The 13,610-nt window shown below is 36.9% G+C and overlaps 1 protein-coding gene across 1 annotated transcript in view; it reads left to right on the forward strand.

The window, feature by feature from the left end:
* Window positions 1–13,610, forward strand: part of FAM3C (FAM3 metabolism regulating signaling molecule C) — a 49,002-nt gene that overhangs the window by 21,911 nt on the left and 13,481 nt on the right. Inside the window, exons 4-7 of the mRNA XM_045847697.1 lie at window positions 5,155–5,184; window positions 5,846–5,969; window positions 12,440–12,498; window positions 13,491–13,541. Of these exons, the coding sequence (XP_045703653.1) occupies window positions 5,155–5,184; window positions 5,846–5,969; window positions 12,440–12,498; window positions 13,491–13,541 (264 nt within the window). The remainder of the gene's footprint in view (window positions 1–5,154; window positions 5,185–5,845; window positions 5,970–12,439; window positions 12,499–13,490; window positions 13,542–13,610) is intronic.

Raw genomic sequence — 13,610 nt, forward strand, 5'->3', positions numbered from 1 at the left:
ATCTTTTTTATGTATTTGTCTTCCCTTACCAGGTAATAAATCTTGAGGGCAATAATACCTTGATGCTTCACCCAGCATCTAGTGCTGGGCCCGTAAATAATAAATGCTGATTGAATGGGAAATGAATGTAGGTAATTGAGAATTAGGATTTTTAGATGGAAAAAGTATTTCCAAAGTGGGATTCATTTAAAGCTGTGTTAGTTGAAAAGCTGCTGGTCATCAGCTATGAGCAAATGCTGAGCCCCTTGAACTAGGAGAGTTGTTTCTCTTCATTTTCATTTTGAGTTTTCCCGGTGTTGGAACCTGCAGGGTCTCATAGTATGTGTTTGAGCTGTTTGATTGAGGCATCCTTAGGGCAAGTGGTTGATGTTGTTGTAACTTAAGTCATACACCATATCCATAAACCCGTCTTGGATTCCAGTCTATTGAACTGGTGAAAATTTAATTTGTATGGTTATATTTTACTTCTCATTTCAGAATAATGGAGCACAGATAGAGATACAGTTGTTTTGCCATTTGTTTAGCATCTGACAGTTTACCAAAGGGTAACAAGTTTAACTGGATGTTAGGATTGTTTCTAAAGTCAGCATCTCAGGGGACTATGAGATTAACTGTGTGTCTTTTTTAAAAAAAATTAAATATTTTTAAATTACAATCAACATGAAATATTTCATTAGTTTCAGGTATACAACATATATACATATAAGTGATTAGACATATATAACTTACTCACCCTGATAAATCTAATAACTATAGTTCTTTTGGTGGTGAATATTTCCATTTTTTCATGTTGATATAATATCTTAATAGTTTCATTAATTTAGATTCAGGTATATTTTATAGTACTGCTTTAGAAAAATGAAATGAACTTATTTCTAGAAAGGAAGAATGAAGAATTTTGCATACAATTAATAGTTGAAATTATCAAAGTAGATTGTGATTTTTTAAAAACAGTTTTTAATAAAATTTTTTACCTGTAGATTCACAAGCATTTGTAAGAAATAACACACAGAGATTGTATATACTCTTTACTCAGTTTTTCATTGAGTAACATCTTATAAAACTACATACAGTGTCACAACCAGGCTGTCAGCATGGGTGCCGTCTGCAAGTCTTAGTTATGATTGCAATTTAATGTAGTGTTAGTGTTCAGCATGGATACTTAACATCTGTTGAATGTAATGAACACAGTCCAAGTTATTTTTTGCATATTACTGCAGTAGGTACTTAATGTTATGTTGAATTGATTTATTTTTACCCTTTCAGACTTACCATTGAAATAGTACATACATAAATTACTCCACATTACTAAAAACTGAAGTATAAAATAATTGTCTGATTTCTTTAGCCTGACTTGTTGAAAGACATTCATTGATGAAACCAAATCAGAAATATTTATTGTTATTGTTCCTTGAAGTGAAAAGTTGTATGTGTTGAAAGAAATTAAGAATTAAAGCTATCAAGATAGTTTGAGGAATAAAAGTTGCAGAAAAGGTAGGATTTGTGTTTGTGTCCTATGCTCATGTGCTGCATGTGGAAAATAATCCGGTTTTATTTATGAAAATTAACCCTGTTGGCTTCCAGGTGTTAAAATTCTCAGAATTGCAGGGCTAGTAGAGGGCTTTCAGTGTTGATGAGTATTGGATAAAAAATAGTTTTCATCTGGAAAGAAAAGTCTTTCACATGGTTCTTTATCTTTAAGCATCTCCCCTTACTTATACACAAATTAAGGGGAGGTAGTGTTATTTCCTTAAAAGCCAGATCATTAAGAAACTGCTTTTTCCAAAGTTGTATGTATCCCAATAAATTTTTTTGAACTGAGTAGCATTTACTGTTTTTACATTTAAATTTTACAAGCAAACTAATTTGACCATTTTCGAGGCTCATTCCTGATTTTCCTTCTACCTCTCTTTCTTCAGCCAGTCTCTTCTGAGCACTAGGTGATTATTGGTGTCTCTAAGAGTCTCTCCTCAGCCCTCTTTTAACTTTATTCCCTCTCTTTGGGTGGCACCACTCAATCATTGGCTAATTTTCTAGTTATATTGGTATCCTAGGTCTCTAAACTTTGCCACTTGGATCTTCTCCAAGTGTTTAAAATTATCAAGTCCAACACAGAACTCGCTGTCCATCCACCACTCCCATCTCCTCACTAGATTATAAACATCTTGAATTCAGAGATGGTAGTATATGTATGTATGTTTGTATGTATTTATTTTTGGTTCATGTGAATGAATAAATGAATGCTTCTAAAGCTAAACATCTGAGGGACAAACTTGATTCTTCTCTTTCCATCATCCCTCTATCTGGTCTACTTTCAAGTTCCATCAGTGTTGCTTCCTTAGTTGTTCTGGACCTGTCTACTTCTTTCAAGCCCACCTTCATGGCCTTTGTTTGGACTGCTACCCTTTTCTACCTGGACTACTTCAGCAGCATCCATGTAGACTCCTTGTCTACATGGATGTCTTAAACCTTGTACAGTCGGTCCTACACTTGAAAGTCAGAAAGCTTGTTATGAAAACTCCATGTCTTGGCTTTCTGCTCCTGGCATTACTAGCAGTTTTTGTACATGTAATCATAAGGCCTCAGACATTCTCATTTCTGGGGTGGTGCAACATGAGTTTGGGTGCTAGAATGACATACGGCTTTGGAAACTAGGTCTGATAGTTACTAATTATGATTTAGAACAAATCAAATCTGTAAACCTCTCTGTTCCCATTTTTTTCTCTTTAAAACAGGGATGATGCTCAAACCAATAATATATGCAGAAGTGTTACTGAACCCAAACAGTAGGGGGCGTCCCATGACTCACCACCTACCAGACAAATCTCCAAAAATGGAGTTCAGTGGAAAAGAAAAAAATCTTTAATTTAATGGCAAGCTTCTGCCTAAAATACCCGGGTAACAAAAGTAAGGGGAAAGGAAAAGTCAGAGTCGGTCATTATAACTACTACGTAGCTTCAAGAACTGAAAACACAAGAACAAAAATCTGTTCACAGTGCTGACAGGTATCACAAAGGTCTTTGGAAATAATGGCAAGCTTCTGCCTCAAAGCCTGTTTCCTCTGATCTTGCTACCTCGAGTTAGGAAGACCAGAATTCCTGATTTGAACAACGTTCCCCTGTAAGCAGCTTAAAACTGGAGGCTCATGATAAACATGTTTGTTCGGGACAAAGTAAAATGGACAATTTCTAGTTCTCATGTTGTTAGTCACTGGTTGCTAATAGCCCCATGGGTTTTCTCATTTTCAAAAGTGAGTACACTAGACCAGGTGATCTCTTTAGTTATTCTTCCCTCACACTTGTTACATAATTAAGGAAAAGTGACATCATTAACAAAATTGAAAGAACAAGCCCCAGTACCCTAATTTACTAACCGGTCATTTTTTTGTTTCCTTCAGGTCTTTGTATCCATGAATATTTTTAATGCAGATGAAGTTTGCTTTCTGCTTTATTCCAAATGCATTAACATTTCCTATGTTACTGCAGTGCCTTTACAACTTCAGTCCTGCAAAATATTCTGAGTGTTCTATAGAGTTAATGAGTCTTTAATTACTTGGTTATTTTTCTCTTTTAAAACATTATAGTTTTAAGCTTTAATTTTCTGTTCTCTAGTTTGAGTACTGGACTTAGATACAGGAAATTCACAATCATCCAAAATAGTACAGAAGTAAAAACTAAGTAACTATTTATAGTCAAACAGCTGGCAAACATTTATGACACTGCGTACGTTTTAGCCGCCTCAGGAAATCGCTGTTCACAATGCTGCTGATGTTCTGAACTGTAATCCTTGGGTGAGGGTCAGATGGTAGTGCTTTTAAAAATCTCTAAGTGTAGATGATCAGATTAAAGTCTGGGGAATTCAAATTAAGATTTGATCAAAAGATTTTGGCTTCCTTGAACTGATAAATTATAAAACTCTTAGTAATGCCCTTTATTTTTTTTATTATACACAATACATTTCTGTTTTTGAGACAAACTCTCCGCAACCACCATCCCTCTTGTGTTCTTCCCACTCTCCAAATCTCCTAGCCTAAGCACTGAGGTAGGTTTATGTATGTACTGCAGGGCTTTATGTGCGTATGTACATAATAACACCATAAAGCAGCAACAACTTTTAAACACCCTAATTAATAGTCACCAACTATATCTTTAAAGCTATTTAAAAGGAAGTTTGAAGTACATATGATACCACTTAGATGTGGAGTCTGAGAAGAACAAACTCAGAGAAACAGTAGAGTGGTGGTGACCAGGGGTGGGGGTTGGGGGAGTGGGGGCCATGGCTCAAAGGGCACAACTTCCAGTTACAAGGTTAACAGGTTGGGGAATCTCATACAGCCAGGTGTTTGCAGCTATTAATACTTTATCATACTGTGATACATAAATATTGCTAAGAGAGTAGATCTTAAAATAGTCTTCCCACAAAAAGAAATGGTAATTATGTGATGTGATGGAAGTAGTAGCTGATACTGTTGTGATAATCATTTTGCAGTTTATAAATGTAGCAAATCAGCACGTTGTACTCCTTAAACTTGTACAGTGTTAAGTGTCTGTTATATCTCAATAAAGGTGAAAACATAAATTAAAAAACTAATGGTAAGTTGCCATGACCTGTGTGGCTCAGTTGGTTGAGCATCATCCTGCAAAGTGAAAGGTGGTTGGTTCAGTTCCCCCTCATGGCACAAGCCTGGATTGTGGGTTCAGTCCCCAGTCGGGGTGTGTGCGAGAGGCAACTGATTAATGTTTCTCTCTCACATGATGTTTTTCTCCTTCTTTCCCTCTTCCTTCACCTTTCTCAAAAAAATAAATAAATATTAAAAAATTAAAATAGTGGTAAGTTCATAGAATAGCTTTCTGACTGGGAATTAAGTGTATAGTAACTAAAAATAAAATCAAAATGTAAACATAAAATGTTCTATCTGTAATAAAATACTACCAGCCATAGTTTCTTTACTTAATTGATTACACTGAATTATGTAGCCTAATGTTACTTTCTCACTGTTTTTCTAAAGTGATATTCATGTTTTATTCATTATATACTGAGCAATATTCAAACACTTTTATTTTTATAGGTCTGTTAGCTCTAAATATGTTTTAAAAGTGGATACTTGCCAGTGGCCTTATTCCTTCTAACAAAGATAACTTTTTTTTTCCTTAGCAAGGTCTGCATTGGACACAGCTGCACGTTGTAAGTATTTCATCCCAAAAGTTTGCAGGTAGTGTATTTTGCTTTCCCCCCTTAGGCACATGAGAACTCACCTTCAAACACTAAAGATAGTTCAGTGTGAGCACAACTGATGTAGACATTGCTTTCTGAAGTTACAAGGATGCTGTTTGATCGGATAGCCCAATATTCTTTGTGTTTACTCATAATGAATGTTTTGTTTCATTAGTGTTTTTAGCTTCAGTATGATTAGTACAGAAAGTGTGTAAAAAGAACTAGTATGTGAGCATTCAGTGATGCATTAGGCTTTTTAGTTTGCAGCCATTTGTTCTGCATTTATGCTCTGAAAATGCAGAGTAACAATTCAAAACCTACCACCCATCCTGAATTCAGTAACTAAACAGAAATAATTAGGTAAAATATATTTACCCTCATCAAGATCATATTATTTGGTTCATTAATGTCAGTTATTAGCTTGGTCCCTCGGTACTTTTTGTTTTGTTTTGAGGCTCTTTGAAACCCCCCAGGGGCAGTGGGGGAGGGGGGAATCCTAGGGTGTGTTTTATGATATGTAGATCTTGGTGATTTACATAATTCCCTTGTGGTTTGAAATTTGAAATAAACTGATTATAGAGTCTGTTAACATTCTTTTCTTTTTAAAAAATCTACTTTTTTTTTCCCAAAGCTACAAAACCTCCCAGATACAAGTGTGGGATCTCAAAAGCTTGTCCTGAGAAGCATTTTGCTTTTAAAATGGCAAGTGGAGCAGCCAATGTAGTGGGACCCAAAATCTGCCTCGAGGACAATGTGTGAGTATTTATGCATTTGGAAGTATAAGATGGGCTATAAAGTTACAGCAAATTGAACCAGAATGTAGTGGATCTTTTGAATATGCATTGGGCATGCTTTTACTAAAGGAAAGTGATTTCATTTTCTTGATACAATTTTTCCCTTGCCTTTAAGGAGTGGGAAAAGTGCTTGAATTTCATATTGAAGAGTGACATAGAGCAGTGGTCATCCAGTTTCATGGAGAGATGAGGGGTTTTCTGAGAGAAGTCTCTAGCTCTGCGCTGACCCATATGGTAGCCATAGACCCATGCTTTGAGTATTAAATCACAGGACAAGGATAATTCGTGTACATTAATTAAAATTTAAACTCAGTTCTTTGGTCGCACTGGCCACGCTTCAGGTGCCAGCAGCCACGTGTGGCCTGAGCCTGCGGCTGGAGCAGTGCCGAGGGGGAGTGTGTCCGTCCCTGCAAAGTCCTGTTTCAGCGATTTTCAACCCTTTTGACCTCAAGGCACACGTAACCTAATGACTAACATTCTGTGGCACACCAACAAATATATTTTTTGCCTGTCTGACAGAAAAATAGGTATAACGTTGATTTGCTCACACCAGATCTCTACTGTGTTGGCTGTTGGCATGTTTCCATTTGACAGGCTCAGGGGAAAGAGGTTCCTGACTAAATAGTCAGTCAGGTAGTGCATAGTTTAAAAATTCTTACACTCTGGTTGAAAATTGCTGTCCTGTGTGACAGCTGTGCCCTTGATAATGAGCACTTTATCTTACAGACCAGCACCTTTCATTCTAAATGTTTGAGTGCTGCTCGTTGAAGTGTGAAATGACCCAGTAATCGCCTCAAGCCCAGCGTGGCACAGGGCGGCGGCGCTAAGCTGAGTGGCTCCCTGTATCGAGATGTTCTGCAAAGTATAGTTTTTAGATTTTTTCAGTCTCCTACCTCAGTGTCAATTGTCACTTGTTCACGTTTCTGCTTCTGAAATCACAAAACCTTCTTTTAGCTGGTTTCCTCTTAATCTGTTCTTGCCTAGAAAATTAGATATATGAGCTTATTTAGGCCTCATGTAAAATAATAAATATGCCATTAATAATGAAACTAAAGAGTGAGGTAATTTTACAGATAGAGGGGAGGAAACTAGGCTGTTTCTCTGAGAATTTCATTTGTCTTTTCTTTTTAATAGAGAAACTTTTAAATATTTACCTCAGCCCCTTTTCCAGTTAGCTACAGGTAGGTTCCATAGCCTCTTGTAATAATAATACTTTTCTTATAAAATTAAAGGCTTGAACTAGTTGATCTTTAAAGTCCCAACTCATTTGCTTTTTTTCCCTTATGCTAATAATAATCCATTGTTAATTCCTTGTCTTCTGATTTCTCATTATAATAATTCTGTGTCACTGAATTATGTAAAAAAGCACTTGGATTTTATTTTGTAGATCTTACCTTAAATCATACTCTTCCTATTAACTTAAAATGTTCCCATTTTCTTATCTTACTTTGTTTGGCTAGAGAGGCTGCAAGTTTGATTCTAAAAAAGTGGAAGAAAATTTTCCTAGCATTCCTGGCACATGGGATTGTCTTTGCAGATTTCCCCTGCCCACCAGAAGTATGTAAGTTTAAATGCAAAGAAGAGAGATCAAACTCTTTACTACCAGGTTTTCTACATACAGATTATATAGGCCAAAAAGAAAAAGAAAGGTATGTAGGCAGTGGAGTCTGGTAAAATAAATACTGGGCTCAGAGCCAGGGTATTCTAGTTTGTGGGAATGTCATGTAGAATTTGTGTTGTAGTTTCTCTTACTGTAAAATCGAGGCAGGTCACCTATTCTTCCTTATTGTGGGAATTGTCCCACCGTTCAAATAATTGATGGGATTCTATAGCAAGGCCTTGGTCATGAAATCGAGTCCCTGGTAAAAGAATAGCCAGACATCCCCAATGGATAAACTTCAGGGACCTGTACTTCTTCCAGTACCTTCCGTTTCTGTACTGAAAGTTTTTCCAACAAAAAGATTAAAGAAAGAGTGTGAGTTTTCTTAGCATAATTTATTCACTTACTCATCACGTGATTATTGAGCATCATCCCTGCTGTCATGGGACTCACAGCTGGTAGGGGTGGTGATATCTAAGCCAGAGACACATCACAAGCTGTGCAGTTGCAGGGTGAGTGGATGCGGGACTCAGATGAGGTTGAGGCGTCCTACTTTAGATTGAGTTGAAGAATAATTTCTCTAACAGCATGATGGTTAGCCTGAGAACTGAAGGGTAAGGAGGAAGACAGCCAAGTGAAAAGTAGGGGAAGAACATTCTGGACAGAAGGAAGACATGCTCAAAGGTACTAAGATGGGTAAGAGCTAGAAAGGAGTGAGTGAGAATCAGGCCAGAAGTGAAGGGATTAAGAAGTACAAACTAGTAGTTACAAAATAGTCAGGAGGATATAAGTAAAATACAGGAAATACAGTCAGTAATATCATAATAACTGTATAGTGCCGGGTGGGTACTGAAAATATCAAGGGAACACTGTGTAAAGTATTTACTTGCATACGATTGTCTAACCACTGAGCATACACCTTACACCAGCAATTTGCAGCCAGTGTACTGCAGGAATTTTTTAAAAATTCAATACTTGACTATTGAAGTCAGGAGCACTGACCTCTTTTCCCTTAAACTGTCAAATAAAAAACTGACAACAGCTCTGGCTGGGTGGCTCAGTTGGTTGGAGCATTTTCCCATACACCGAAAGGTTGTGTGTTTCATCCCTGGTTGGATCCATATGGGATACAACTGATTGATCTTTCTCTTTCACTTTGATGTTTCTCTCTTTCTCTCTCTCCCGGGCCTCCCTCCCTCTCTTTACCTTGCTCCCTCCCTCTCTCTCTAAAATAAATATGTCATTGAGTGAAAACTTAAAATTTTTTGAAAAAGATAACAGCCAACACAACAATAGCTGTCCAGTGTGAATGCCTGATCTTGAACCTGAAATATATGTCATATAATAGAGTTGCATCTTATTGGGCAGGTTGCACAATAAGGTTGCATCTGATTGGTTAGTTTTTGGTATCAGAAATCCTCATATACAAGTATAGACATCCGATTTTAATTAAAGTCACTTTGGATCAAAAAGGGTAGGTAATTAATCACTACTATTATTTTTTGTAAATCAATCAAAATTATACCTATTTTTTGTCACATTGACAAAAAATATGTTTTTGTGTGCCACAGAGTTTCAGCAATTTGTGTGTGCCATGGGATGAAAAAGGTTAAAAATTGCTCTCTTTAACCAGTACAAACAGGCAATTGAAAGAAAAAATAAAGAACCAGGCCAGTAGGAACTTGTAGGCCTTGCCGGTAAGGACTTGGACTTGGGGTATGTTTCTGAGTGAAATGAGAAGCTGTGGATGGTTTTCAAACTCTGGCGTGACATGATTTCACTTTTATAGAAAAACAGTCCTCTGACTGCTGTGTAAAACGGTTAGAGAAGTGGGGTAGGGAAGCGATTCGAAGGCCTGGCCAAGGGCTGGCTGCTACTGCTCTTTGACCCTGCTCTCCCCGCCCCCACTGTCAGCAACAGACTTTACATGTTACTCACTAAAATATGTAAGTAGATACTAAAAATGCATAAGTAGGTATTTTAATATTTTCCTACGTGTTCTGAGTACATGCAACTCACTTCAGAAACTGTTAGTGTTTCTCAGTAGGGGTGATTTTGCTCCCCAGGGAACTTTTGTCAGAATCTGGACACATCTGGGGTTGTCACAGCTGTGGCAGTGTACTTGGGGGGGGAGGGGCCAGGAGAGCCCCTCTACATGAATTGTCAGGCCCATAAAATCATCGACTGAGTTCTAGAAACCCTAATACGGACAAAAGACAATAGTTACAATTAGGGTCGTGGTTGTGGTTTTAAGGATAAGCACATGCAGTCAAGATATATATTATGGAGATTAAAATACATTTCATTAGTTAGAAACACAAAATTCTGGGTATAAATATAAGGTGTCAACACACCAAAAATTGTACCTTTTTCTTTTGTATAGAGAACCCATAGAACCTATTTAATAAAAGCTAGATAGGATGTAGCTTTTATTATGGACATACACTCATTTGATTTCAGTTTATAAAAGCTGATTTTAGGAATAATACTTTACCTTTTATTATATAATCTGAATATTTGGTATAGGAATATATAGCTGATTGTTTTAAGGGGTTTCTATTTTTTCCTGGGGTCAGATAATATTTTTTGGTTGTGAGGGCCAAGAAGTAAAATCAAGAATATTATGCAAGTACCTGTATAATTATTTAACATGTGACCATTTAAAAGTATAAAAACCACTTTAAACTTATGCACAGTAAACTAAAACATGCACATGAACACACACACGTACACACACAAACTTCGCAGGTGGCTAGATTTGTCCCATGAGCCGTAGTTTGCTAATCCCTGCTCTGAACTAATTGTCTTAAGAAGTAGTACCTAAAACACATAGTAGGTATTTAAATCAACTATATCCGAAGATGTACTCTATCTATCGATTTTATGATCATATGATCGTTTTCTTTAGATTTTTGCCTGGAGATAAGGAGTGGTGGGGAGTGGGAACCTTCGTATTCATGAAGGATAAAAGGAAATATTTCAACTTGTGTTAGTAAGAGTGACGACTAAGCTTTATACGTTTTAAAAATCTTTGATTACAGGTTTCCCTGATTAAATTCAGTTTCAAAAATTGGTAAGCTGCTGCCCTCTTGTGGGAAGCCCATCTTACAGTGCTTCTTTGTTGCCTTTATTTCTTGGCTTTGTGATAGACCCGGCAGCAGTGTACTCTGAAATGATGTATATTTGGAGAAGACGCTGTGACAGTTATAAATGTAACAAGTTAATCAGTTATTGCTTATTAATATTAATAATAGAATTCATTTACATATTTCTGAAAGGAGCAGAACAAATGCATTTTGAAACTCCCTCTTTTGTTGAGCAGAATCGTTGGGCCCACCTCAGAACTGGTCTTGCACATACATAAAAAGTTCTGTGCCTTATTACATGTACATTTTAGAAAATGACAAGTGAAATCTTGAAGGCAGATAGGCAACCAGTATGGGTAGATAAATAGTTAAATGCTATTAACTTTTTAAAAATCAAATTTTTACACTTTTTAGTTTCTTAATACTTTTGAAATGGACATTGTAGAGTTTTTTAACTTTTTGTTTTGAGATAATTATAGAAATCACAAGAAGTTGCAAAAATATGCAGAAAGGTCCTGCATACTCGCCACACAGTCATTCTTATGTCATTATACTGCAGTATTGGCACCACAGAATTGGCATTGGCGCAATGTGTGTGTTTAGTCCTGTGCCATTTATCAAATGTGTAGACCCATGTAACCAACACAGCAATTAAGATACAGAACTATTTCATCCCCATAAAGATCTCTTTCTTACTACCCTGTTATAAGTCACCCCATCATCACTGACCCTTGGTGACCACTAATCTGTTTATCATTTCTGTCATTGGGATGTTTTGAGAATGTCATAGAAATAGAATCATACAGTATGTGACAATTGAGACTGACTTTTTTCACTTGGCATAATGCTCTTGAAATACTGGTGCACATTAATAACCTGAGCCCTCTCTTTTTTACTGCTGAGCATTGTTGTTATACCACAGTTGGTTTATCCACCACCTGTTGTCTTCAACCAAACAATTCCAGTTGTTTCCTATGTTTGGCTGTTACCAGTGAAGCTACTGTGAATGACAGGTTTTTATGTGGACATACACTTTTACTTCTCTTCCATCGAGTGCCCAGGAATCCTGGGCTGTGTGGTAAACATGTGTTTGATTTTGTAAGGAACTGCTGAATATTTTCCAGAGTGAGTGTACCATTTTACATTCCCTCCAGCACATTTGAGAGATACAGTTTCTTTGCATACTTGACACTATTTGATATTGTCACTATTTTATTTTAGCTGTTCTTCTGGGTATAGGGAAACTTGACGCTGAGCCTACTCATAGGGAGGTGAAACGCTCACGAAGAGTGCTCCCCGCTCTTCCTGCTCTCAGATTGTGGAAGATGTGTGGAGCCTCTGTCTCACTTCTGCTTTCATGTCACAGTTGATCCTGCAGAAAGTGCAGGAGGGGGGTACAGAACGTGTGCATAACGTCCGTGTTGTAAGGATTTTCTGAAATGGTATTTCATAATCTTAGAGCAGCAAGAAAGTTTTAATAATTTGCCTTAATTCTTGCTAATACATATTTTTACCTGTGAAGTATATATTTAAGGACATTGTGAAATTTTATTTAAGGACATTGCTTTAAAGGTATTATTGGGCTGTTTTCTCTGACTTAGTAGAGACCTTTTAATCTTCTCTGCAGTACTAAATAATTGTATATATATAATACCCCCAACCTTTTATTTTTTTGGAAGGTTTTTTCTTTGTGTATATTTGTACAATATCTAATTCTAAATTTGTCTTGATATTTTCCCCTTCAGTTTAATGAGTGGTGTTAAGAATAATGTTGGAAGAGGGATCAATGTTGCCTTGGTAAATGGTAAGGATAATTATTTTAGCTGATGGGTGTATTTGGTGGGTATTCGTATGCTCCAAAGTAAAATCTACTCTAACAATACCAACGGATCAGGGCAGAAGGCGCCCCTCTTGACAGCAAAACCCTACCTGCCTTCCCAACTGCCCCCTAAAATAATCCAGCTCTAGGTGGAGACTTCATGTCTGAAGATTTTCACATGCTTTCTTAGAAGCATTCAGTTTCTTTGGCAGTGTATGGAGAGCTTCCTATGGGATTGTCAGGATACAACCCATCTCATATTAAATCCATGACATCCTGCCCAGTGTTGGAACCCTAACATGTGAAGAGAAATTGATACGAATGAGAGGGTGTCAAGGACAAAGGGTGATGCACTGCTGAATGGGGTGGGAGAGGAATGAAAACAAGGCTTTTCAATATTTGTCCACATTCTTCTGATAAGTTCATTAGAGTAAATAAGTTTATGAACCCTGGGTCAAATCTGAAAATATGAACCCATGAAGTGAGGCCTCCTGCATGCTGGTCTCTCTCTGCTACAATAATACCTTGATAAAGCTATATAAGGGAATTAAAACACAGCTGCCTTTCCTGGTCCATAATGTAGGGAAATATTTTTTACTTTTTTCAGAACAAGAAGTAAAATTTTGCGTTTCTAGTTTCTTCAGTTTCTTAGGTAAAAGGTTCTATACCTATTTGTCTATTTATTAATTAAAAAAGTTTTACAAAGGGAAATAAGTGTAAGTTTTATAAAAGGATGTCTAAAATGTCTAACTTTGCACTGGAATTAATTGTCCCCAGTGTGTGCTGCTCTTTGGCTTACAAGGCTAGTGAGACTATCTAAATATTACCTTTTAGAAATATATAATTCAGATGGTAAAGTTCAGAATTGAAGTCGTTCTCAAGATAATTTACATGAGTCTTTGACTATGAATATTTGTTTTGTACAGTGTGGAGTGTACTTCAGTTGCATAATGTGATATGAATTCAATGTCTTTCAGGAAAAACAGGAGAAGTGTTAGACACTAAATATTTTGACATGTGGGGTGGAGGTAAGTGTGAGTGGTGAGTGGTGTTGCGTTGCCAGCGCTGACGTTTTCGTCGCCTCGGTGTAATGTAGC

Source organism: Phyllostomus hastatus, unplaced genomic scaffold, assembly GCF_019186645.2.
Source record: "Phyllostomus hastatus isolate PE091 unplaced genomic scaffold, TTU_PhHast_1.1 phas_contig_118, whole genome shotgun sequence".
Classification (NCBI taxonomy): Eukaryota; Metazoa; Chordata; class Mammalia; order Chiroptera; family Phyllostomidae; genus Phyllostomus; species Phyllostomus hastatus.